The 27,880-nt window shown below is 44.3% G+C and overlaps 1 protein-coding gene across 12 annotated transcripts in view; it reads left to right on the top strand.

Annotated features, from left to right (window-relative positions):
* Positions 1-27,880, top strand: part of NTNG1 (netrin G1) — a 978,539-nt gene that overhangs the window by 601,240 nt on the left and 349,419 nt on the right. For all 12 annotated transcript variants that reach the window (XM_069641887.1, XM_069641883.1, XM_069641882.1 and 9 more), the window contains exon 5: positions 12,838-12,864. In XM_069641887.1, the coding sequence (XP_069497988.1) occupies positions 12,838-12,864 (27 nt within the window). The remainder of the gene's footprint in view (positions 1-12,837; positions 12,865-27,880) is intronic.

Genomic DNA, 27,880 nt, shown 5'->3' with positions numbered 1-27,880 from the left:
GCCTAGCCCCTGAATTCCTCTGCCACCGTAAAATACCCCTTAGACCTCCTCCTCCTTGCCTCCTTGATGTGGCGTCTCGTCAGCAGGCATGCCAATTTCCTGTTTCTAAACGTCCTCCTCTGTCACGCCAGTTTTGAGTCCTCTGGCCATGGAATTGGAAGAGGGGCCCCATTTTCCTTTCCCATGCCAGCCCCAGACAGCAACACTTGCACGCTTGCGGTGTCCTATATATTTTTTTGGTTTAGAAACTATTAGCACCACAGCCGTTGACCCTGGGGTGCAAATAACAACAAGGGCCACGCCATCTTTAAAATCTTTTTAGGTATATGTGTAGGCAACATGCTCAAAAAGATCATATAGTGAAGAGATTACGTTTTGGGTGCTGTAAAAGAAACACATAATAGCTGTAGATTCATTAGACTAAAATCGAAAAAATAGCTTGTTCTAAAACATGGAATCTGTTTACCAATGATGTAAGGTTTGTCCTGCGAGCTCCCATAGGTGCTATGCAGGACAAGAAAACAGGTTCTAATGAATGATGCATAAAATAAACATTATTTAAAAGCATACAGCTCTTAACTGATTACATTTTCCAGCACGCACTTCCAAATTAAAATATGGAGGTCAACTTTGCCATGAGGTTGCATTGATTTTGCGCAGAGGTCAAATGTTTCTTTCACCTTTGTGGCCAAAACAAATCAATTCACAGAAATAAGACCACGCTTCAACAGATGGCAATTTTGGGAGGGTACAAACAATAACGACATTCTGGGCAGCTGCCGAAGGCGCCAACTGCAGAGGGCTCCATATCGGCTTTAAAAACATATAATCGTGTCCTATTGCAATCGAAGTGTGGGGGGGGGGGGGGTGAGCGGCCAAAATAGCACATCTCCTGATGTGACATAAATCCCCACAATGGCGACATACTTTTCATAGCTTGATAGCAGGCAAGAGCCATAATATATGTAAACAGGCTAGAGATGTCCTGTTATATTGACATTGCATAGGGCTCGGTTTATATATTCCTGAACCCACTTGTTTCTGATGTCCCTATTCTGGCAGACTCTTATAGCGCATTATCAAGTTTAATCTACTAAATGTTATGATTCTCCAATCTGGCCTGACAGGAAGGACATTTAAGGTAAGATGTCATGGCAGGTGAGACTTTCTTGATCAGCAGCCAGCTGTAAATATCGCCATTTGTAGAAACGATATCAGGTACAAGTCAACAATCAGACGATTCTTTCTTCTGAGGGAAGTGAAACAAAACTCTAAAATAGGTGATCAATAATGAACACGACTTCTGATTACTATCTTCCTCTGGCAACATTGCCAGATGAGGATTTCAGAATATATATATGCATATTGTATGCAAGGCTTATGATAGAGTTTTTTTATATATATATATATATACATACCCCCATCCACAGACACACACACACAAACTACAGTTCTGTTGTATTAGAAAAAGGACACCACGCACAGTTAAAAAAAAGCTCGGTAGTCTGATGCAGAAAACACATAGATATACATCTCTTTATTAATACATCTACAGGAGCCAGACGCACACAAGCTAGAAATCGTAGTTTTTTTTTTTTAAATCGTAAGAACACAAATTGTGGATGGTAGGTGAGATACTTTAATGGCCAGGCATTCATTGTTATACTATGTTATCCTTGTGTAACTTTGAGGAAATTAGATATATGGAATAGCTTATTATCAGTGTGATGCCCCCTTAATGTCAATAAAAAGAAAATAAAGAAAAACACAATTGCCAAGTGCATCATTCAAATAGTGCCTTTTGGGGTAACCTGCATAGCTGTCATCCAAACCCGCTCCCCGGGGCTCTCCTCAGAACTCTCCATCTACAAAACATTCCCTTCTCGCTCTCGCCACGTACACTTTCACAGGCATCCTGAATTTTTATTTTGTGATATCTATCGATATGAATGCTGAGTCAATACCCTCGGTACTCTGTGTAAATAGTTCAAAATAAAAAGGGTGAACGTGTGTAAATATATGTCGCAATTGTGAGAAATACAAATAGAATAGGCTTCCTTAGATCTCCCGCTTAATTGAGGTTTTACTTTAAGATTTAAGATGAAACATTGCTTTCCGAACCCTGGGGAGTTATTGCTATGTGTTCTTGGGTCTTTGACTACTCTGGAAGCTAGGTTATTTAGCTATAACTGACTTGGGAGGGTAGCTCAGGGACAACGTGCTCGCCTTGGAAGTAAGACGATACAGAGCAATACAGGTTCAATCCCGGGTCCGTGCTTAGAAACCTCTGGGTATTAAGTGCATTATAAATAACTTATATCCTACATATGAACAAATATTTTCTTTGTGGTCTCGTGAACTCTCCTGCCCCAAATCCCCCAGTTGTTGCAAGCATATCCTGCATTCCTAGAATTGCACACCTCCTACAGTCTATGCTCCATACATTGATGTGGTCTTTTCCCTAGGTGATTGGATAAAATTGATTTCAGGGATCGAAATTAAAATTGGATAAGCGGGAGTTTAAAGCAGCTCCTGGTCATACAGCATTAACCAGGGACGAGGAGTTTGCACTGGGGAGCTAGTACATAACGTTTTGCAAATCTAACTTCCACATAAGATGCAATCATATAATTGTGTCCATTATTTATGACCCCTTATGCTTTGAATGTCATATAGCTGTGTCCGAGGGTTTATTTATATATTGTCCCAATGCACCCAAATTGTTATAGGTGTGTTTGCTCTGCATCAGTTGGCCTGGGGAGCCAAAGTAGCTCCTAGTATCTGCTGGTGTCAAACTAACCCGGCTCTTCCAGCTCGCCTCAAATTCGATCCGTGGATTTGCAAATATGCAATCGTGATGATCTGCTTTCTGACCATGTTCTTTCATTCCAGGCCTGATGCTGGTCCTCAAGAGTTAATAAATGCAGGTCTAATTTCAGTGAACCTCTGACATCATCAATTCCACTCCAGAACCTGCAGCACTGGGTCCCAGAGGTTATTGAAAGCACACAATATATCCCATGCATCCAAAGGCCATTCAGTCTAATGCTATCGGTGGATGAAGTAGTTGGGACACTTACAAAAGAGAAATTTCGCTGGATATAGACCAATGTTCTTTCAACAGTCAAACAGAAAAGATTCAAGGGCAAGAAAACAAATGAATTTGTTTGATTGCGTGATCAAAGATAGAGCTCAGAGTAATGGTTGTGATATGTTTAATATGTCAACGTCCCTTGCTGTGTTACCACACAGAAGGCATGTGAGATAAATAAACAGCCTTGAGCTGGGGACCAGGTAGGTTAAGATGGAGCCACACACAATACCTGCAAGCTGGTTTAACAACTTTGAGGCTGGGGGAATTTCTTAATACAGTTCCTCACGCAAGGCCAGCGAACTGGAAAAAAATCATCTTCAGATTGGTGATTTCTGTTATGGTTCCAGAGAGAAGGTGTGGGCCCTGGGTACATGGGCTTAAGTTGGGAGCCATTGTAAAGACTGAAGAGGGAGTCTGTACTCCTGCTCTCTATTTGGTAGAGGAGAGGCACAGAGGACCCCAGCCAAGATTCTCTATTGTTGGCAGCAATGGACGAGCAATCAAGGCCTAGCTTCTCAGGAGGTGATGCGGGCTGGTTCTTAAGTACAGTGTAGTCCCCAAACACCCACAAAGGAATGTCCACTCACTGTATTAGTTAAAACACAGTCTTTATATAATTAGGGTTCACGATTATATACAATATCACAATAACTCACTTTGTACTCGGTTAATCTACAATGGCAAATATACAGTTCTACGTGGTACCACAATCACTATTCAATCTCTTTAAAGTGCATCAACGGTATGGTTAAATGTCACACAAATCAGTTTGTAAACAAAACCAACAATAGATATAAGAGGAAAGCAGTTGGTTAAACAATTGGCAGAATACTGGCCCCGTTACCTAGACACAGTTCTGTGTGGAGATCCCCCCACCTGGGCAACCTGTAGAATAAAGATATAGCACAAGCCCAGTCCATATATTGTTCACAAAAGTCTTTCCAATAGTTCTGCCACTCGAAAGTACCTGGTGTTATTGAGTTCCTCGTCGGGAAATCGACGGCCCTTCTTGAGTGTACTCCCTTTAAGGCAGGAGCCACGGGTCGTCGAATGTCCGGTGATTAACAGGGTGAACTATGGTGGTGAAGTGGCAGCTTTGTTCCTAGCGGTGCTCGTCAATGACAGAGCGTAGACGTCCTGCAAGGAAGAGGTGTGCGGGGCACCTCTATGTCAATAGTTCAGGACTGCAAAGAGTTTGAAGAACTGTGGCCCAGCAAGGGCGTTGAGTCGTCGGCATCTCTGTGGTCTTTAGGTGGCGGGAAACCCACCGACGGATGCTCCTCTGCATGTCGGCGGCCTTGACTTTCTCCGGCGGGACAAAGTGGTTGACGGTGGAGATGGGAGCGACCTTGGATCAAATGTTCTTAGGCAACGGGAGCACTGCGGCTCCAGTCGGTGACAGCGGTCGTCGACAGTGACAGACAACAGTCTGGACACTTCTCCTTGGGATTCCGCGGCAGTCCCCATCTCCGGTCGGCAGCCTTTCGTAGGTCTGTCTACCAGGGAGCTTTGGCAAAGATCAGCTGGTGCACGATGGTCCCTCGAATCGGGGAGAGGTCTCCTTACGAGGTCCTCTCTTGGATCAGTTCTTGGAGACATAACCGCTTTCAGATCGGCGAAGTAGAGCAACAGCAATTCTTCTATTCCAGCAGGGCTTCAAGGTCAAGCTTCAATTTCAACTCCAGTTTCTCTTCAGTTTCTGAACGATTTCTAGCAGTGAGAGTCCCCCAGAGATGCTAGTTGGTCTCTCATTTCTTCTGCTGGGTCACACTCAGGCAACCAATCACTCAGAAGGGCATTCAGCAGTCAGCCAATCAGGCGCACGGTGCATTCATGCCATTCTTCTCCATCTAGACACTCATAACACAGAAGGTGGATTCGGACAAGTACTACGCCATTCAACACTACACACTGCATTCATACCAGTTTCGGGCAAGGCTGTCACAGTCATTGTGTAAAACACCAGATATCAGACATCCACAACAAGAATTGTCTATTCGTCACACACTCCATTCACCTAAATCCCACCCACAGGGAAGGCTCTAGCCAGTCTGGTCGGCACTTCCCCACACTACCATATATGGAACTTCCACCCAACAGCGAGTCAGGGGGAAGGGACAGAGTCCGGGCTTCCCGGGACTTCGGGAAGATCAAGGTAACAGGCGATGGAAGGCAAGAGGCCACGGGAGCCATCTTGTTTCCATCAGCAATCTACCTATTCCAGTGACAGTGCCTGGGCATCCCAAAATGGAGGACGCTCAGGGCACCAGTCAATTCAGCACAGAGCTGCCACTAGCCTGTACCCTTCTCTGTGGGCCACACATAGGTGCCCAGAAACACACACTAGAGGCACAGGGTTGTACCCCCACCCATGGGTGCCATATGGGTATCCCATGGGTCTGTACACCAAACTAAAAGAGAGAACTGCACCGCCAGGAGTCCCACATGAACGCCTCCATGGAAAACACGACAGAACACACAATAAAAAGCAGTAAAGGACAAGGCTACAGAGGCCCTGTCCCTCCAATGCATTTCCAGCATCACAGCCAGGTTGCCCAAATATTGTAATACCGGCCCCTGAGAAGAACAGTAAACATGCTGTACAGCCTTATGATGAATGCCACGTTGTCAAAAGCATGTTATATGTTTCACAACAAAAACCTATAAACTGTTTTTTTATTTGTTATTTTAGTTTAAAGCGTGGACCTATCTCTAGAGCATAGGAGTGCTGTATTGAGGGTATGTGTACCCAGTGTTTAGGCTGGCATCTTGTAACAGTAGCATAGTACTGTGAGTTGCAGTCCTTGCGTCCACTGGGATTAGTTCTTGGTCGGTGTTGTTGAAAAAGCCCCCCTTTGACAGATTTGCCAAGTTTGGGAATTGTGGGGCCAATCCGTTAAAGAACCTTGTGATTGCCACCAGGTCGGCAACTTATTTTCAGACAGTTCTGCACCAAAGATTTTCAAACGGGTTAAACAGACTTGTCTTGGGAACCAGGTTACCAAAGACTTTGAATCGGTCCCTCTGAGAAGACTTATGAATTGGTTAAAATACCTTGAAATGAGATCCAGGTTGGTAAACTGGATTTTGAGTAGCACAAAAAAATAAAAAATAAACAGGTGACTTGTGACCCATCACATAAGTCTACAGATTGGCCTACTTTGCAGTGCATGTGATGCAGCAGATGTCCTGGTAGGGAAACAATGATTTTCTACATGTGAACACAGGTCTGATGTGGTAAAACCTTAATTCAAACGTGGGAAAGGTGAAGGAGTGGCAGAGGAGCTGGAAGCCTCGTTTACATGCAACTAAATAAAACGTTATGAGCTGAATTCTCAGAAGCAGGTCATGCTTGCATCCATTTAGTTTGACAGAACCAAATAGAGAGGTCATTTTAGTGATTTCTTAGGTGCCATATTCTGTGCACTGATCACCAGAGGATTACATATTGGCGCCATCTAACCTCAACATCATGGGGGGGAGGGGGTGGAGATGCGTTCTGCGGGTTCCTGTGGGAAGCTGTAACCAGCATAAATGTGAAATGGGTTTTGTACCTGTACACAACATCAAGAGTGTCGCGGGGGTGAGGTACTGAACGCATTAGCAGCTGCCAGACTAATGGAAGGATACACGAAAAATGTACTCGCTGCAGGGATGGGTTGAAAAGATGGGGCATTCGTTAGACCACACCCATGCTAGATATCACAACTGGGAGGTGCGGGGAGGGGCTGCAGGCACTGAAATGGTAGAAATGGTGGTTGCAAAAACAGAAACTGAATTCACAAAGCCCAGGATAAAAATCCAGAGTCGCACTACCAACTAAGTAATGGTAATGATATAGACCAAGCAGAGACTCTAATAATGATAATTATGATAATACCTTATTTCATAGAAACTGCCCTGAAAACAACGGGTTAACCGCAAATATAAATCATAGTGCAAGTCATCTTGCATTCATACTATCCACATAATCATTACTCAGTAAACAATGTGTGGTCCAAGCAAAGATTGCAAACACCAACAGGGTGCACCGCATACATGTTCATCCTATGATTCAGTTTTTGACTTGTCAGCAGGAAGGAAATGGGTGGGCTTGATGGGCCAGCAGCTGAACTTGATTCCTTCCATGTTAAAGACACCAATGTTGGGCTCTGAACCTATATACAAACTTTGGATTCACCCCTCTCTTCTGCCATATAAAGGACCACCATTGCTTTGCCAGAAGGTAGACGAGGATGACAAGTGTAACAGAAGGTGAACTGAACTTGAGTGTAATTGCCAGAAATACACAAGTATAGAGCACACATATCATTATTATTCTACAGAATACCTCAGGTGCTCACCTAGGATCCTACAAAAGTAGCCGCTTTATGATAATGGCAGATTTGGCCGGTGCTAGCTATGACCGGTTAAGGTGTTCTTCACGTGTCACAATACCCTCAGCAGGAAAGACACTAATTCCCAGGTTTCTACCAGGCCAGTCCCTTGCAGCAACACTTATGCTGCCTTATTTCCACCTGAGAATTGACCGTAGAGCTGAGAAATCAATGAGGCGAAAGATCAATGTGAGCGACCTAATGTGTTCTTTTTTTATCATTCTGCTCGAATACATTTCTATTACTTAGTGTGATTGAGATAACTGACAGGCAAAAGGGGGACCAAACTCATGGCGAAATGAAGATAATTTAATAACTCGCAACATGATTTCAAACTGCTGTCCTCGGCAGCGCAGCGCACAATCCAACAGGCTAGTCTTTCCATGATGTGGACATGCGTGACTTTGCAGAGGCCTACATCGTAGAGCCCATGGCAAGCTCTGTGACGCAATAGACAGAAAGTAATGAAAGTTACAATTTTAACTGGAAAGGTATATTAGATTATGATTCTGAAAGTCTCATGACAGCAATATATCTGCAACATTGTAAGAACTAATTGTTCCATCAACCCAACATTTCTTAGTTGCAGTGGCCAAAGTTTCAAGAGGGCATTCAAAAGGAGAAAATGCACTGTAGCAAGACACAGTGGCATGATATAGCATGGCACAGACGTAAATGGTGTGTTGTACCACTCCTACATAAAATGACACAACACAATAGCTGCAGCAATGGCGGTACTACAGTACTTAAATTTGGCAACAGTTGTTGAGGAAGAAGTTGTTGATGTTATGGATCTGTGGAATGGCAGTAACCTCCTCAGCGTGGACAGACGAATGGCTGGAATGTAGTACATGCAATTACACTGTGTCCCACGAGAACGTGTCCATCAACATCATGTTCAATACACAGAGCAATCACAGAATAGGTGCAACCATGTCCTAAGCAGCAGAGCGGTTAAACCATCCTTAAAATCGTATGTTTTGTGCATAGTAGCAGATAACATCAAACAGCCCTTGGTCTAACTTTCCATCAAACTCCACTTTCCCTGCTGAAAGTAAATACTTCCCTTTACCTTTACTCACACATCGTATTCCACTCTCTCTCTAATGCTTACACCCCTGAGACTCCACAGAATTAACCAGAGGATGCTTAATCTCCCCCCTGTGAGTCACTGATAAGTGAGGTGCAACCTTCCCAAGCACACCGCTTTCCTAGAAAGAGTGGTATCAATTAGCCAAAAGATGAGCCCTCAAATTGACTGCAATGGCGGCCATTTTGTCACTCACAGCAGCAACTGTTACAAAGTAAAAGGAATAGATTGATGACTGGAAGCTTGACTTTGCTGAGGTGGCGAACACTTACACAAACAAATCCGGACAACTGTTACCTCTGTAGTAGGTCTGGAAACATTTACCACAACAAACACCGATTTGCCAGAATTTCTGGTGATTTGACAAAGTCAAACTTCTGACAAACCTTTGTAACCCTTCTTCAAAGGTTCGACCACATGGCTTAAAGTGAGATGCCGAGCTGGAGCACTATTTCAATCTCAAACAGCTTTCAGAGAGAAAAGAGGTCATTGCTGGAATCAGGTTTAGGAAGGTTTAAACAAATGGAGTGCCTTTAGAGTAGTTGACTAATAAGAAGAGGAGAGGTAGTGAGTTCAGAGAGTTAGATTTAGGGTTGGATTTGAATACGGAGCACTGTCTTGGATATTTAATGATTTGAAATGGGCGAGTAAATATTTTTAGCAAGCGAACGAGACATGTGCCATTGGGAGACACCTGTGATGAGGAGTGGCAAAAGCAGAGACAGCCTGAGGACTGCTTTTGAGAGAGATGCATTTACCTGAGTTTGCTTTGAGGGCTCAGCAGATAGTCAGGGAGGAGAGTGACACACCAGTCAATGCCCATCCTATGTACTGATTGGATGAGAAACATACCATTGGGCGGCTACTGGGAGGTAGCATGAAAAATACTTGGAATCCCTGTAAACAGCTTGTGGGAGAGTCATATTCTCCTGATTTTGCTGAGAGGGAGCAGCACATATTCAGGAAAGTCAGTGACATACCATTCCATGTCCGCCTTTTGAAGCAAGTGGTTGAACAATGACCATTGTGTGAAACCTGAGAGGAGGAAAGGGAGGATCCTGCAAATCCTGAGAGCAGCTTGTGGGAGAGACATGCTCACTTAATTTTTCTGGGTCGGGGCAGCAGAAATTCAGGAAGACAGGTGACACACTGGTCAGTGTCTATCTATTGAAGCAAGAGGATGGGGCACATGCCATCTGTGACATCTAGAAAAAGGAGTGAAGGCAGTAGGGAATCCCTGAGGGCAGCTTGTGGAAGAGGAATGCTCATCTTATTTTATTGAGGGAGCAGCAGAAATTCACTCAAGTGGGTTACACACCAAATAAGTGCTCATGTCCTGCAGTGAGTGGACAAGGCACTTTATATTGGGGGACACCTGTGAGGAGACGTGGAAGGACAGGAAATCCCTCTGCCAAACTTGTGGGAGCAACATACTCACTGGATTTCTACTAGAAGAAATTTGAGAGGTGGGTGACATACCAGCCAGCGCGCACATGTATTTGGAGCAACATGTAAGCAGCCAAATGAGCCATCTGGCACTAGACAGCCACCTAGATTTTACCCATGATGGTTCCATTTAAAATGGGTCTGAGGCATGTCAATGGCATGAACTCATATGTCTAGATATGAGTACTCTTACTGAGCTGTAGTAGGTTAGAGGCTTTTTTAACTGTCAGGGTGGATGCTAAGAAGATTCACTGACTGCTGTAAAAGAAGGTAACCGCAACTTCCACTGGGAGCCTCTGGTGACATCTCAGGGTCACGGAAGTGTAACTGCTTTCTTTAAGCCGAAGCAGAACCAAACTACATCGTTTTGGATCCAGTCCAGCTTTTGAGGGCGTTTGTTGGTGTGCTAGTTTGAATGACCGTACAGCTTTTATTTCTTGGCAATAACAGTCACTTGATAGGTTCCACACAGTGCTCTGAAGAAAGGCTCTTGTCTTGGCCACTAAATCCACCTGTGGAGAGAATATAAGCCTTTGCCAAAAAAATGGCTCTTTTCTTTCGGTACTCATTTGAATAATTGAATTGCTTCAGGATGGCAGCTATTTTAAGTGTATGTTCTTTTTATTTATCTCACCAATAGAGTCTTAAAATCTGCCAGAGAACTACAGTATACATGAATTAAAGGACAGAGCAAGGGCAGTGCCTTGAACTGGGTCTCTGATGCCATTAATGTCCAATATAGTCCATTATGGTAGGCTTTACGGCTATTAACAACCAGGGTTTTCTTTTCCAATGAGGGAACGCGGCATACACTCTGAAGTCAAAGCACTCAGAGGACTAACACATTTCCTCCGAATAAAAATAAAAATAATGGCTGCCATGGAAATTGAAAGGGGGCTTTTTCAGGCATGAAGGGACCCTTTTTCTATTTCCATAATGGCTGAAGAAACGGGCTTGGAGGATCAACCCCAGCAAGGGTAGCAGCAGCAGTAGTTGTGGGTGCATCTGCTGACATTGCTGCAAATCCACAAGTAAGTAACAAAAAGAGGCAGAAGGCCTTATTCACATAAGTGTTTTATAGTGGCAACATCCCATTGAAAACAGCTCTGTGAACGTGGCCCCGGAAGTGCTGTGAGCCCTTTAGATGGCTCAGAACTCAGGGGCAATATCAGCGGTTATTGCCTGGTTTTCAAGAAGGCTGATTTGCTGTGCAGCACCTGCCAGTTAATGGTCATAACTGACTCCATAATAGAGTAATTTAAACAGAGATGGGTCATTCAGTGTAGAAATCGGTGAAGCTAGGCTTGGATTTTGCATTGGCCCTCTGCTTCCTCAACTACATTATTAAATCATGCATTAACTCTAGGTTTTATCCACATCCATTACGAAATATAAGTTGCTGCCTCTTGAGTCTTTTGGTAGTGGGTGTATGGAGGCATTACATATTCAATGGGGAAAACACACATCAAATGAACTCCACAGGTAACTTTTTGTGGCGGATTGGCTGGACAGTCACATACCTGGTGCCGTTTTACCGAAACTCAACAATGTTGCAAGTGCAATTTAGCACCGGTTTAGCACTGGGCTGGCCCTAGTGCAAAACACATTAATTTAAAGCAATTTTGCACCAGGGCGAAGCAAAGTTTACCCTAGTTGTACGGCCCATTCCATTTTGGCTCAAAGACTAACATTGCCCTAGTGCAAAAATTCACTGAAAGAATGTTTTTGCACAATGCAACTTTCAGCCCTGGTGCTAATTGCAATTGCACCAATGAAAGGTTTTTATACGATCGCCCTACGTTTTGGTGATCGGGCAATTTTTGCCCTCATTCCAATGCCATTCATGACTGCACGTGCACTTGATATGCCATCTGCTGAGTTACATTATGTGAAGCAACACAACTAGTGCCTTGGTTGACAGATCACATGGATTCTTTGTTCCAGCAAAATATTGGGCAGTATTAAACATGTTTAGAATCTTTAATAATCAAACACAATGCACGCCTTACATGTTTACTTGCACTGGCAGGGGGTCTGCAACCTGGGGCTCTCAAGATGTTTTGGACTATGACTCCCATGATCCCTCACCATTGACTATGGTATGTAGGGTTAATGGGAGTTGCACTCCAAAACATCTGGAAAGCCAAAGGTTGCAGACCCATGCCGCCACCCGCTCTATATTTTAGACTGTCACTGCCATAAACCCTCTCCATTCGCTAAGCTGACGTGGGCTGATGGGAATTGTAGTCAAAAATGTTTGGTGAGCCAAAGGTAGAAGACACCCAACACAGATTATCAATTTGTAGTCAATGTTATAAATGAATAATAAAGCATGCCATGCATGGAACCATTGTTCAGACTTAAAAGGTCACAGAGTTAGGCAGGACATTGGCTGTTTAGATGGGAATAGCAGTCTCATCTATTTCTGTATCAGCATGCATCCGTTATGGAGTTCGATGGATCAGCCAAGCACTCTGACTCGCTGTTCTGCAACCTATGGCTCTCCTGCTGCGTTGGACTCTGACTCCCACGATTCATCACCAATGAGTATATTGGCTAGTGAGGATGGGAGTTGTAGTCTAAACATCTGGGGAACCAAAGGTTGTACGCCCCTGCCGGAAGGATTCAAAGGTTTTGCACAGCTGATCAGCAGCCAGTCAAATGAAGAAATTGGTGCATTTTTTTCATTGATGTCAGTGAAATTATGAATTCCACACAGTTTGTTATGTATGTGCAAAAAAACCTGTTTAAAAAAAACCTGTTTTTCAGCCAGCAATCATGAAATAGTTAACATTAACATGTCTTTATTCTTCTTCTTCTTCTCTTTCCAGGCACCCCTAGCATTTCCAGTATTGGGAGTAAGTAACGCACAGATTTCAAATTGCTGTAATGCGCTGTAGAGAACCTCAGATCTGTTTTCCCAACATCCATTTCTGGTGTAGATAATGTTTCCTTGAAATGTATTTTACAGAAAAGAAAGCACAATATTGACTTTTTTTTCCGGCTGAGTTTACATGCATTACTTGATCAGAAAGAATATGTGATGTGAATTCTGACAGTTTACCTTAGGGCAAAGACAATTTCCAGGAGTCTTTCTCGTCACTGTATGAGGGCTTCGCCAATCCTTCCCGGAATACCCGGAACCCCACTGCAAAGCAGAAATGCTATATTTCTCAGTGAATATTTAATTGGTGCAACTTTCGGAATAGCGCTTCAGCAAGAATGGAAATATGTTCAGATGCAATAGAGTGTGTAGGATTTCATGCAGCTTCCGGTCCGGCTTCCCACCCACACCTCCGTACTATAGCGCCCAGCAGCACAGTACTGAACACCAGGACACTCTCCTGGAGTTCCCTAAATGTCCATGCACGAGATGGCAGCCGGATATCTTTGAAACCGCTTCTTTTGTTTTGTTTGATACTTTGTCCCTTCTTGGTAAAGTTGCCCATGTGGTCATGGGGCCCTGCGTGTGTGTCTGTGTCACTCCTGTTATGACCGTCACTCCTTTTACCTGTCTGTTAAACCTGCTCAGAATCCCCACCTGTGCCTCACACCCCTCACCTGACAAGGTCTTTCAACTTGTGCTGTCCAGTCACGGTTCCCACCACTGCCCCATTCTCCTTCAATCTTCCAGCTGCTTTAACTCTGATCTTCCACAGATTCTCAACTGCTGGGTGCTTCAAATCTGCTGAATCGCCGGTCACCCCACTCATGTGCGTGCTAACCATTCCCTGTGCGCTTTAATCACTCTCAAACAGTTCATCGCAATCTCCTGTTTTTTACACTGGCTCAACTGTAGTCAACATAACATGCCTACACAATGCCCGCGCACATCACACCTGCATGTGTCAAACCAGCTCAAGCATAGTCGGTCCCTTGCTGTGTGCTGCATGCAAAATTTCTCCTAACAACTGTTTGCTTCATACCGCCTCAAGCATAGTCCAGTGTGTGCTTCAAACCAGCTCCGGTGCAACCCTCCCACTTCTGTGTACAGCACACCTCCTAAAATGCCCACACCTCTCTGTGCTTATAACTTGCTCGTAAATCATACCCGTCAACCCGCCACCTTGTGCATCAGTCCGGCTCATAGTCAATCCTCATCCATGTGCTTCAAACTTGCCCAAAGACCCCCACACCTTAATCTGCCGCAACCCTGCTTGAATGTAGACATTCCAGTCCTGTGTTTTTTTATTTGGACAAATAGTCCCCATGCACATATGCACTTCAAATGATGTTCAAGCATTCCAACTGCTCTGCATTGCTTCGAGCCCGCCCAGCAAGCTGACCCCGCCATGTGCTTCGAAAACGTCTCTAAAATTCACTCACCACTGAAAGCATCTGGATTGGCATCCAGTTTATGCACACTTCAACCCTGCTCTAGCACAGTCGCCAGGTCCTTTCCTCACGTCTTCTGTGAAAATGGCACTCTACCTATGTGAGCTATACGCCTGCTCGGCCATGCCACCTTTCTGTGCTTTACACCCGCTCTAACAGTCATATCACATCTGCGTGCCTAAAACCTGTTCGGGCTCCCAAACTCGGTGGACTTCGGTCCTGTTCAGAACCAACCAGCTCCAGTTATTTCAACCTGCACAAACTGCCACCAGTGTGTCTCAAACCTGCACAAACTGCCACCACACCTCTGTGTGCCTCAAACCTGCACAAACTGCCACCACACTTCTGTGTGCCTCAGACCTGCACAAACTGCCACCACACCTCTTTGTGCTTCAGTGCATCTCAAAACCGAGTCATCCAACCCTTGTGGGCTTTAAATATGTGTGTCTAGATGGAAACCCCAGATCTGCTTGCTTCAAACCTGCATGCGTCATCATCATGTCTCCATGTGCTTCAAACTAGAAACACTGCGGCTAGCCAGATGTGCTTCAGCCGTCTCTAACAACCCACCTATATTGGCTTCAAACATGAACCCATTCTCACTCCAATATTTGCTTTAGGGTGTTGTGGCCACAATAACCCAAAATGCGTTCTTCCTTCTTTGTAAATATCCTGCCTTGACCCCATTATGAAAGACCCAGCATTAAGTTGGCATCAGTGCGTCCTGTTTCTCGTTCAGCTTTGTCCATATGCCTGACAATCAGACATACTTGATCATCCCCCTATCATTGTTCTCTGTCCTAATTGCATGACTTCAAGGAATGCCTTTGTAACGAAAGCAGGCTCCCAATGTTGGCCGAGCCACACACGAATGTCTAAACTCTGCACAGGGACAGCAGCTAATTCCACTGCAGGGATCCCGGAGGGCAGAGGAAAAGACCATCTACAAGCTTGCTTGGGCCCATTTCCAAGCAGAGCTGCCACCACATAAATGGCATGTTCACAAGTGACAGAATGCTTCTTTATAGAGTTTTCATTTCTTTAAATTGGCCACGTTGGTTTTTGAAGCAATCTTCAGTTTGAGTAAAACAATTTGCACATGAGTAAGACCTCCTTTGACAAACAAAAGCTTTGCAGTTTATAGAAAACCAGTTATAGTTACTTAGTCTGTGTCTATGCTCTTCGTCTATTCCCTATCATTCAGTCTTTCCTCTCATCGCTATGCAGACGAATCGCTAATCTTTTTCTCTTTCTCGACTTTTTCTGATTCTCTTCATGCCTCTGTCACATCGTGCCTCTCTCCTTCGCAATCTTGGTTGCACTCCCACGTTCTCCATCTCAATCCCTCAAACACGGAGATCCACTCTTTTCCCCTGTTTCTCCTACTGCCCCACCCGACCTCCATCTGGAATCTGCGTTCCCCGCTCTCTCCCACTTTTCTCCTCTTCTGCCCACAATCTTGAGGTTATTTATGACCCATCAATATCCTTTGCCTCACTTATATCTTTGACTGCCTGCACTTGTCGCTTTCTTTTAAGGTATGCTAAATTCCCCACCCCTACCTTTCCTTTCATGCTGCTGGGCTTATCACGTCCTCTACTGTTCTGCCTGACTGTTTGGTCTCTCTTCTTCACATTTTACTCCTCTTCGCTCTGTATTTAACTCCTCTATTTGGCGTCCTTTTCTGCTTCCTCGTCCATCTTTTATTAGGTCATCTCTTTGCTCTGCCTCTCTCCTTCCTTCTGACTCTTGCCTCATCTTTCATTTTTTTAAATGGTTTTCAAGTTCTACCAATGCCGTTATTCCTCTCTATCTCGCTTCTCTTATTTCACCTTATTTCTCAGCACCCCCAAACCCTCCTGTGCATCCTCACGTTTTCGCTCTTTCTCGCTCCGTGCCCCAGAGTCTTGGAATGCTCTTCCACCTCATATCCGTGCATCCCCACCCGTTCACATGTTTTGCTCCCGATTCAAAGCGCATCTTCCTTCTTCGCAATCAATGGGCCTCATTACAACCTTGGTGCTAAGTGCACCAACTTTACCACCATGGTGTAAACTCCGTTTACACCATGGTGGATGGCGGATTTACCGCCCCATTCCAAGGTGAGTGGGGCGGTAAATCCCCATTTCCCATTTTCCCTTCCCCATTCCCATTTTTGCCCCATAGGGCATAATGGGAGTGGGGAAGGCGCTAATTACGCTGCCGTAAATTACGGCGGCGTAATTAGCACCATGGCAGGTTAGCGCCATGGATTTTAACGCCTGCTAAAAGCAGGCGTTAAAATCAGAATCAGGCGTTAAGGGTTAACGGTGGCGTTAACCCTTAACGCCCGAGTTGTAATGAGGCCCATTGTTTTCTATCATTGCCTGATTTGCTGCACCGCTTTTTGTTCTTTATGTAAGGCGCTTTGGCAAAGTTGCTCTATAAATTGAAATAAAATACAAAATTCAATGTTTGAGTGGATACATCTAGGAAGTATTCTTTATACACGTGGCAGATTATAAAACACTCAACAAAAATATAAAAACATAAAAACATAAATTAAGTTCATGCACGAAATCTACATTTATGACGACAATTGCCAAAACAAAATGTAAAAATTTAAAACTCATTTAATAGGAGTATGTTTGAATAAGGACTATGCTCAGGTACATTGCAATGTCTGATGCTGTCAAGGATACATTGTAACCCTCTGAAGTTATGTCCACAGATTATTTCACAAGAAACCCTCTGAATGAGCCTGCAGCCAAGTTGTCATGGCTGTGTCAACATATCCTGAGAGATTCCTGGTGAAAACTGCTATAAAGAATTTCTCATTTTGTAATTTTATTAAATTCAAAATAAGGATAGTCAATATCTAAAGAGCAAAGACACTCTGACTGCAACACCAGCACCTCCAGAGGAATAATTCAGGGCATGGTAAAGTGGAGGAAATCACATTCCACTTGTAGAACCTGCACCGGTTGAGGATTTGGAGTAGCGGCCTCAGGTGTGTCCCATCCAATAGGGAAGATGTATTGAAGAGCTTGAGTGCATACGGGTGCAGGTGACAGTGCCCTTAGACTGTTTGACAGGTAGAAACAATGAGGAGAAATGAATGCCACAGTGCGTGATACGCTTGGAGATGAGAAGATTACTGGGTGATATGGTAACATCCCTCGGAGGATCGGCGGAGCAGAGCAGGCAGAATGATTTATGCCCCGTAGAGCCAGGAGCCATGTATTCAGAGTGGTAATAATAGGAGCGTAAGGATACTGCCACCGCGTCAAGCAAATCCCGCTCTGGTGCCAAGCTTGTGGTGGAGTGAAATGCCTGCCCAAGCGAGGCGCGGTAGGTTTTGTGTGGTCTTTTTTTTCTGTGCCAGGAATCCTGGGAGGTGAACTTAAGCAGTGCAGAATGATTGAGGGGGTCTGAGTCAATCAGCCAATCGGCCTTCACTTATCCGTTACTTATCTCTTCTGCTACGCAGCGACTCAGAGGACGCTGATGGACTGCCAATGTACGCAAACGCTGCGGCTTCATGCCTGCAATTCTGTGGTGTCATCGCTTCAATAGCGCACAGCATTTCTTGTAGCAACTAAGACAATGCAAGCAGATTGTTTTTTACAGTATCCTTGCATTTCTGCAGCCACTGTTTTGGATTGTATTGCTGCACACCAGAAGGGGTAGTAGATCTTAACACTTGGAAATCTACTCCCGCCATGCTATAGAATACCTGAGTTATTCCACCTGTAGTGTACTGAGTATCATTGGTGCCATGTTGTCATTATCATACGATTAGCAGAAGACATCCTATAACTCATGACCCTCTGATGACATCACAGGGGGTGACATCATGCAAGCTTTGACCTCGATGAAGAGCCATTTTTGGTTTCTTAAACAGCCTTTGGTGAAAGGTCAAGGCTGCAGCATTCTAACAGTGATGCCAGGTAAACATACCAAGAAAAACCACGAGGCCCGCCTGTCTATTTAAAAAGATTACAAGTTAGCTTGGTAAAATCAGATCAGTTCACTGGCCTCCATTGCTATTTGTGACTTCCCCAAAAGAAACTCCATGCACCATATGTCACCTCTGTTCACCTAATCTTAGGCTGTGCCAGATAACTTGGCTAATAAACTATTTCCGTGTACAAGTGCAGATATAAATTAACTACACAAAGGAAGACTGTGTGAACACAAGAATGTATGTGAAGCCAATTTACGTTGTGACATTTGTATTAGTGGTTATGGGCCAGGTGCTGGGTAAAGCTTGCCACATAAGAAATAAGGAAAAACAGCAAAGCCAGAGGGGTGCCCCCTGTTCAGTAGGTACTCCTAAGGACTCATGCCCTGAGCCTAAAGTTCCCCTCTCCAAGAGTGGAAGAAAATGGCCTCCAGAGGAACTGGCGACATGCGTATGCAGAAGCAGAAGGGGTCCTAGACACGGGGGAGAGGACCCGTGGAGGAGGAAGGGCAGGTGAATCGGAGGGATGCTGCCGTGGGAAGCTGGACCCCTGGAATGGTTTACCGCAGTAAGGTAACCGCGGATAAGGGGGCAGTGCCGGTGCATTTGAGCTGTTCGAGAAGGTGCTGCTTTACACACTGGTTCATTATCAGCACATATTATTCTTGCAATGCCAATCACTGACACATGTGAGGCACATGTGAGGTAGGTGATGCCCCATCACAAAGCGATCTCTTTAGACTGAACTGCAAATGTGACCCTAAAATGGCAAAGCTGTTCACCAGTTTTGTAGGTCTGGCAGCGATGTGCATTTACAGTCCCTGAAGGCTAAACACAGAACATGAATGATTGCCCAAATCCACCAAACAACTTGTAAAAAAGGACAAACCTAAGCCACTGAGGCGTCAGAGTCAGATCATCAAGATGAGCAAATTAATGCAGACGGAACAAATTACTTTGAAGAATGGTTCTAAACGTTTCCAATGTAAACACATCATTTTGTGAAAGCAGCCGACATGTGTTTCGACCCAACAAGGTCTTTTTTTAAGGCTAAGTAACTTAGATCATTTCTAATTGCAAATTTAATGAACTAAGTATGCAAAGCTACATAAGCATGATGCTAAGTTGCTGTGCGGTACGTTCCTGAACATTTCGGGAGAGCCACAAAGGGGGAAATGTTACAGCGACGGTTTCCAATTATTGAAGGGGTTCTTTGATAAGGGGGTCTCCTTACCCCACCGTGCAGTTATCATGCTCAAACTATATATATTTTATACCTATATGTACTATTTCTAAGTAACATAGTGCGTGGATATCCTGCAAACCCGACTGCTTTGCTTAAATCCAGGACTTTTCTGAACAAACATTATTTGAAAAAAAAGATTTTTTAAATCTATTTATTTAAAAATGTTTAAAGATAGGTCTTAAGTTTTAGCACACGTGTTCCATACACTAATTCTTAATCCGTGTGCAGCAGGCCTCCCCCTGAGACCTGTGGCCGCCTGCCATGAGTAGGCATAGGCCCATGGCCAACTCATGCATGGTCATGGGGGGAACTGGCTTGGAAGCACTTGTGGTGAGTGCCTCACTGCCCATGTCCCATTTAGTAATATTGGATGTGAGTGGGCGCTCACTGAGAGGACATGCGACCGCGGTTGCCTATACTAGTGAGTCACCAGCCCTATATTGACTGCTCTCCTTCAGGATAGTTTTAATGGCCTGTATGCAGACTGGAAATGATGCTAAACAGATGCATCCAAGTCAATGCTCTACTTACAATCAGGATAAAAGCTCCTCGTATTATTATTAGGTTATGTATTGATCAGGGACCCAGCCTCGGGAAACAGCGGATCGATTTGCATATTTGAGAAGAACATGGACATTGCATGGCCCATTTCTCTTTCACTTTCCGGCGAAAATAATTCATAAACTGGCACCTGTGCTGTAATGACAGTAGATTCACCTGGAAGCCTGCCCCCAAGCACCCTATGATACATTACTCTCTCGACTGACCTGGACTAGGGTCCCCGAGGGTGTTCAACCCACAAGCGCTTTAAGGTCAGACCACTGATATATAGAGTGCTATGTAAGTGCCAAATAACATAACATAACACTATATCAGTGCAACCACTCCTTCAGTCACCAACACATTCATCTGTGCACTTCCCGCAATCATCAAAACTGGCAACCTTAGCCCAAGATGATGTAAACTATACCGGTCACCAGGGCAGCCGGCAGCAAGCCCAGAGAGACGGCTGACACTGCCATCCTCGCCTCCTATCCTTGCTGAGGGGGGCCCCACTTCACCCACCCTGGCATGAGCCACAATACATTGGCAGCACCTACCATCCAGCAGAACAGCAGTCCTCCCCTAATTATAAATCATAAATGCACGGTCAGGCTCTCTGGTTCATAAATCTACCCCGTTTACTTAGTCTCATGAATAGGCTTAAACATAGACTTTTTTTTGCTGCAGACAGCGTATTAAATGCCATCAAAATGAGCCGCTCTCTAAATGGGAAATGGATTCCACGCATCGGTATATTTTAGCGTAATGCCGCAGGCTGCAGAATTTGTTTTTCGATCTGTATAGAAGTATGCCATAAAGAGAGCAGAAGCAGAAGCCCACCCTTGCTTTGCCATGGCACTTTTCATTTGGTTTTCCTTTGCCTGTTTCGCTGCCGCACTATTAGCGCTGTAGCAATCGCTGCACAGCCCTTTTGCTCAGGCTGCTTCCGAAAACACTCCCCATTGCATTTGAACATGTTTTCATGACGAAAAACACAAGAACCCAAAACGATGGGCCACGGATGGTCGTAGTGCTGCGGCCCGACGTGCAGAGGGCGCTGTGACGAGCACCAGAAATGGCAGATGGGAAAGCAGACGGTGGGAGCAGGGCTGTGCGACTTACTGCTCGTTGTGCGTTTTCTGCTGCATGAAGTGCGTGTTTGTGCTTTGTCTCTGTGCATCCATTCACTCCCTTTCACCTCATTCCGGAGCATCAGCAGATGTTGGCCTTTGGGAATTTAATTGGAAAACGATGGGATTTTCTTCACAGGTGGGGTGTGGAAGGGGTTTGTGGGGGGAGGGGGTGGGGGAGCGGGGAGGTTTTTCGAACACTTGCAAGGATGTGTCGAAGTTTTCTGAATTTAATTTCTGCTTACTGCACCACAGTGGTAATAGAGCAAATTCCCTTGGATTTCTCCTGACTCTTGCCTCTTTTCCTGGAGACCCACTAACTAGTACAATAATCCTTTGCTCTGAGGCGCACATCCCAAGACATAAGGGGCGTGCAAGAATTGCAAAGGTCTTGCTGCCGACTAGTGCCACATGTCAGACTACCAATACAAAATAAATAAATAAATATCAGAGCTTGCTTAGTCACATCATGCAGTGGCCGCTTTCTAAAACTCTGACCAAGAGGTTGATCATCTATACCTCAAACATTCTACACACAAGTTTTCTCTTATGTGTTATCGAGGAAACTTGGCCTATAGGGACTTTCCTGGAGGGCCTGTACTGGTTCATGTGAATTTCCCACAAGCCTCTTTTGCCCAGGCCTTTTTCCGGGTCTGGCTTTGGCACTGAAGGGAATCATAGCTGATTCCATCGCTCCCCTCTGACTCCTCATGTTGTGCAGGGGACGCGCCCCGCAACCCCGCCCATTAGCCCCACATGCCCGCATCAACACCCGTACCCTACTCTTGTGTGGGACACAACCCTGCGGCCACCGATCTCCCTCTAGGCCTCGTCTCTTCCTGTCCTGCAAACCCACACCCCTCTGCCCTTTCCCGGGTCCTGCTCACCCAAACAAAACCCCACATCCACTCCACCGGGTCCCTATCCTTACGTCTTGTGGGCCCAGCACCATCTCTTCCTGCCTGTCCCCAGTAATGTGCGAACAGTGCATGCGCTACTCCGGACTGCTCGACCAAAGCAGCCTGTTGGGGAATAGGCCTGGGGAAAATGGGCCTTTCCACTGTAGTGCTTGGGCTGGGCAAGTTCCGACTCATTCTGCACCAGCCCTAGCAGCCTTTCAGAGGGACACACTCGTCCTACACGCTCCCCATTTCTCTTGATACCGCGCTATGCCCTTTGACTAGTTCGCCTTTACTCACTACCATTGTTACTACATGACTCCATGTCATCAGAGGCCCCCTACTCCAGTCCTGTGCTTTGTATTTATTTTAATTTTACTTTAGTCCATTTTATTCCATTAAAGTGACCCAATACATCAACTCCCAGATGGCGATTGATCGAGAAATTGAAGCCCGGCCGCAGACATGTTGTCCTTGGTGACATGGCCCCATGTGGTGGGGTGATCCTATTGGTGGCCCGGATGCTGCCAGCTGAGTTGGGTGATGTTGGTCTTGCGTCTTGCCATAGTTGTTCCACCAGTACATGTAATGCAAAAGAGAGCCTCCCCGCTCTGCCTGCACAGAAACAACTTGCCATTATATCAGATGATCACAGAGCCTCTCGTGTTTTTCTTCAGTACACAATGACACAGGAGATATGTATTTGAATGTCCATACGCAAATGCATGCCCGCATTCTTTCAGCTTCACAGTATTGCATGTCGTAGTTCAGCAAATGAGTGAAAGCATCTTGCACACATGCGCACACAGGTCATCCCTGCTGCTTCCAAGTGGAGAACTGAAGGGTGCTTCCTTGTGCCCAGTTATTCACTAATTGAATATCATTGTGGCATTTGTATCTTTATGTCAGATGCTGAATGTTGCCTGCCATGTTGTATTACTCAACGAAATCTACAGCTCAGAATTCTATCCCTTAATGACCTCCAGAGGCGCCCCACAAATAGGAGTTTAATGACCAGTTCAGCACTTGACCAATGGCCAATAAGGGCCCCAAATATTTGTCCCGTTTAAAGAAACGCATTTCTTGCAATGCAAAGCAGAGGAAACCTGCATGTATGCCCCTGTTAGCCACCTGTGACTGCTTCACGTTTGTTTAATGTGCCAATGAAAAAAACCACCAAAATAACATGTTTTTTTTTCATAATCTATGGACTCTGATCCTGGTCTTGTAAAGTCTAATTCCACTAATTATGCTAAACAGTTTTCTTTAACGACTATAATTAGACCCAGGAAGGATTGACGTGATGTGCAAATAGCTGTGTGTGGGTGATTATCACCTCTGAAGCCGGCTGGTGCCAGATGAGTCAGAGCTTAGGAGCAGACCTTCCCTTGAAGTGCAAGAAGCAATCAAGGAAATCAGCTGGGCTGTGCGCCTCCCTCCCCGGCCTGAAAAGGACGCCCTATTTAACATGCACGCCTGGCCTTCAATGACAACTGTGTCAGGCGCATGCGCCCAAGGTATTGCTGGAGCACATCAGCAAATGCTTATTCCATATCATTGATCTTCCATAGAGATGAATGGCCGTTTCAACACTGTGTAATGTGGGATTATTGAGAGGGCTCTGTTGCAGTTCTATTTAAATTCGTTGAATCCTGTATACCCGTAGCCAAGCCCAACAAAGGGAATCAATAAAGTTTAATTAAACTGTTTAATATATTCGCATTGCTTTTATCAGACCTGCCTAGAGCTAGCCTTCACCATATGTTTACAAACACAAATTAATATCACTCTAGTCAGATCAAATGTCATTAGGCTTAGAAGAACCCAAAGATGCCACCTGTAGCCATGTCACGAGGATCACCACCAGCCAGTGCTAGCTTTTGAGGCAACAACATTTTGGATTCTGGTACTTGCATTTGATTTTTTGTTATTCTAACCCTGGGCCTACAAGCCCTGAGTTACAGAGGGCTGGCGAAAAAAGCAGTGGTTGAAGGCGGCGCTCATGAGGTGGACTCTCTCCATTTATTTATTATTATTATCATGTTTTGTGCATAGCGCTACACATGCAGGAAGTATGCTTCTGAGCACTTGAGGGAAAGAAGGACAGAAGAAATGTACAGCGTACATAGGGGCTGTAACAAGTATACGTTACACAGCTAGTTCTGGCATCTAACATACAGATCTCAACGTCCACGTGCTTGGCCAATCTTTCAGGTCACAGCCTCTTCAAGAGTCTCAGGGTTCTTTTCCTCTCTCACGTAATGAGTGAGGTTTTTCCAGTGTAGCTGACCAGTCGGTATGCTGGTCCGATAGCACAGCTCACTTTGACATCTGTGCAGAGCCTGCTAATGCAGGTTCGAATCCCGGCAGTGCCAAAATCCTTTCCTCTTTCCGAGGTCTATAAATGAGCACCACACACTGTGGGTAATAAGCAGCGCTCAGATGTCTGAGGATTTGTAGTACTATATAAATCCCCCCAAAACAAAAGTTGTATGAGGAGTCTGCCTCCAAAGTGCTACTTCTTTTGGGGATTTGAAAGGGGAAATATCACTCATGGGGACCGGAGGGACCTTGTGGGAATGTGGAAATGTATTCTTTGCTGGATAGGAGCCTGCTTATAGTTTTTTCTTCTTCTTTCTTCTCTGTTTTGAACTGACTATGGGCCTGATTAAGAAAGCATTTTTCAATGAGAAAATCCCATTGAAGATCACTTTGTCAGTCGGGCTCTACATGTAATAGTGGATACACTTTTTCTGTAATCCCCCATTGAGGTGGTTATAGGAGTGCAATTCGGGTAGTATTGGGGCCCGGACCAGAGCTGTAATGTGATCTAAGTAGGACAAAGCGAGAATGCTCCTGTACACAGTTGGAAGTGGCAGAATATTGGCAGGTTGTCGATTTGAGGAACGAAGGTAATATTTGAGTCTAATATCACTACTAAATTCCTTGCCTTTGCTGCTATTGACATCCTAGAGATCAGGACCAGATATGGAGGAGGTGGGGCAAGTTTACCGTGATGAACAGTACGATTTCAGTTTTTTTGCCATTCAAAAGTGGATGCTGAAGATCCGTTGGATACATTTTTCGGGTTTGTAGCAGCTTTTCCAAAGATGAATGTATATCATTGGCATATAGTTAATAAGGCAACCTTAAGGCTTTGATAAGGGAGGCCAGAGGAATTATGTAGGGGTGTGAAAAGTATTTGTCGTGCCCGCATAATTGTGTGAAGCTCCCAATTTCACAAATTCGCAACTACCGAAAATGTTTTGAAGTTTCTCATATTTTTCCTCATTACGCAGAGAACAAATCATAGTGCCAGTACCATTCATTAACTGTATGACATTTGCTGCAAATTCTCCAGTTAAAAATCATTGCATCCATGTGTGTGGGTGAAGTTCACAAAAATAATGTTAAGAGAAGCATAATCCCACTTGCAAAGTACATTTACTAAACATTAATAAATACATGCATATCTACTTTTGTGAACTTTATTAATAGCTAAAGTAAATTTAGTGGCAAACAAAGCACACATGACCACATTTGCGGTACTCTATTACTGCCTAAGTACAGTAAAAGGCAAGATTACATTGGGCCTCATTATAAGTTTGGCGGTATCCTTGCTGGTAAAACCAGCAGATTGCCACCAAATCTATGAATTTTCCAGCGCCCAGGAGTGGGCAATTACCGGGTCATTACGGACTTGCTGGACCAGGGGTTCCTCCGAAGTGGGAGGCCACCATCTTCCCCACTAGTAGGTGTGCCCCTGTGTCCCCTTCCCCTCCTACCCCCAACTCCAATTCGCAAACCCCAGCCCATTCTCACCCCCTCCCCACTTACCTTGCGCTTCTTGGTCCCTCACCAGTGCCAGGAAGGAGGAGCGTTATTTAAAAAAAATTATGCTGCTAAAAAAATATATGATTTTTGATAAATATACTCAGGCAAACAAAAACATCAGGCAGAAATCACTGTTTAAATCAATGTAAAAATGTGAATGAAATGTTTTTTTAAACTATTGAATTTGCTTGGAACCAAGATGATCCAATAGTGATCCTGATCCAACATATGACACAGAGAGTTCATAAATGGGTTTTGATCAATAATGCTACTAATATCAGCAGGTTGCCATTATGAAAATAATATAGCAAACATCTGCTTAATAAATGTATTTTACTGTATTTTTTATATATACGCCAGACGGCCGGAGGCCTCAGAGTGTAATTCAGCCTTACACCAAATTGTTCCCAGATTGGATGATGCATGGAATATACCTACCCTTCCGGTTGAACCTTCTTGACACCTTTAAGGTGTTAGGCCCACGTAGAAATATGCTGACAAAGCTATGATTGTATCTATTTTTGTAGGGCTATAAGGATTGAAGAAGCTATTAAACACTTTGTCCTTTCCAGGACTAGAAGAAAATGTTATGGTAAACTTGTGTATGCGGAAGAGACTTTACTTTCAGAAAATATTTGGTGTCAAAGCCTTAATGGCCAGTACATTAGTCTAGGTTTGGCAATATAGAACTGCTGGAAGGCAATGAAATCAATGAAGTACAGCCAATGGAAGTGACATGAATTATGAATTCTTTCCAGTATGTTCTTAAGAGAATGTAGAGCAGTGAAGGTAAATGAGGATGTTTACTGGATGCATTTTTGTAGTTGTATTATAAAATAGATTTGTATATGTGTATGAGGTTTAATGTACAACGCCAATACACTATAACCACATAAACAATACAAACTCATTTAGCAAAAACAAAGTACACATAACTGCATTTGCATCCTCACCAAAAAAGTACAAAAAAGTTCTCAAAAACCAAATTAAATAGTTGTGATATATAACATTAGTAATTGCATGTGTTTTCTGATCCCACAACAGGCAGTGCACACAGATTCTTCAAGTCACATACATATAGTCAATTGCCAGTCCCAATAGAGCCATTAGAGAAAAGCAGGCAGTGGAATTTGTATACTATCCTGCTTCCTGCAGTGCTTGCTTGTCTCTTTTACCCTTTTTTGTGCTAAAAGTAATTCTTTTGTGAGAAATAATATCAACAAATAGTGTTTTGTGGAACTATTTAGACGTGCCAGCTTCCTTGGTTTGATGGGTATAAGTTAACAGAAGGTGATCCTCGATTACAGGTGTTAGCGAAAGTGATAAATGCAGCATCTCCAGAGTACCATTTATTGTGGTATTAATACATATGCATACTTAAATGCCTGCAAAACACATTTTCAGATTCATGAAGATTGTGAAGTTTCACAACAAAATTCACGAAGCATTCAGAGGCAAGGTTTTCCAACTTTACACAGCCTGTGCTCATGTATACATTGAAAAGGGAGACAAGTCAGAGGCGCGAGTTACCCCTGGGAAAATAGCAGGGGACCAAATGTGTATATAGCAATATTCACATGGCCCGAGCAGGGCGGGAGCAAGATCTGAGGCACCCCTGGGCTTTGCTATTCACTCCTATGCTTCTTCTGTCTGTTTAAAATTGAGTGATATATTGTGCTATACTTAGCAGAATGATCTAACAGGATATATGCCACACGCAGACTCTCACCCTGGGAGGACATTATCACTTTCCAGATATTGAGAAATGTAGGCTGAGCACTACTTGAGTGGCCTGCCTATCGTAGAGAAGTGTGTTCGATTCACCGTGGGATTTGAGTTGCAAGATGATGATTTGTTCAAGAATGTTGGCTTCGAACGGCATGTTAGGAGAGGTCTGTTGCGCGCGATGATCAGGGAGAAATGTATGCCTCAAGACCAGAAATT

This window comes from Ambystoma mexicanum, chromosome 1q (genome assembly GCF_040938575.1).
Source record: "Ambystoma mexicanum isolate Mex_15411 chromosome 1q, UKY_AmexF1_1, whole genome shotgun sequence".
NCBI lineage: Eukaryota > Metazoa > Chordata > Amphibia > Caudata > Ambystomatidae > Ambystoma > Ambystoma mexicanum.
The sequence above is the reverse complement of the archived record's forward strand: the minus strand, read 5'-3'. Positions and strand labels throughout refer to the sequence as shown.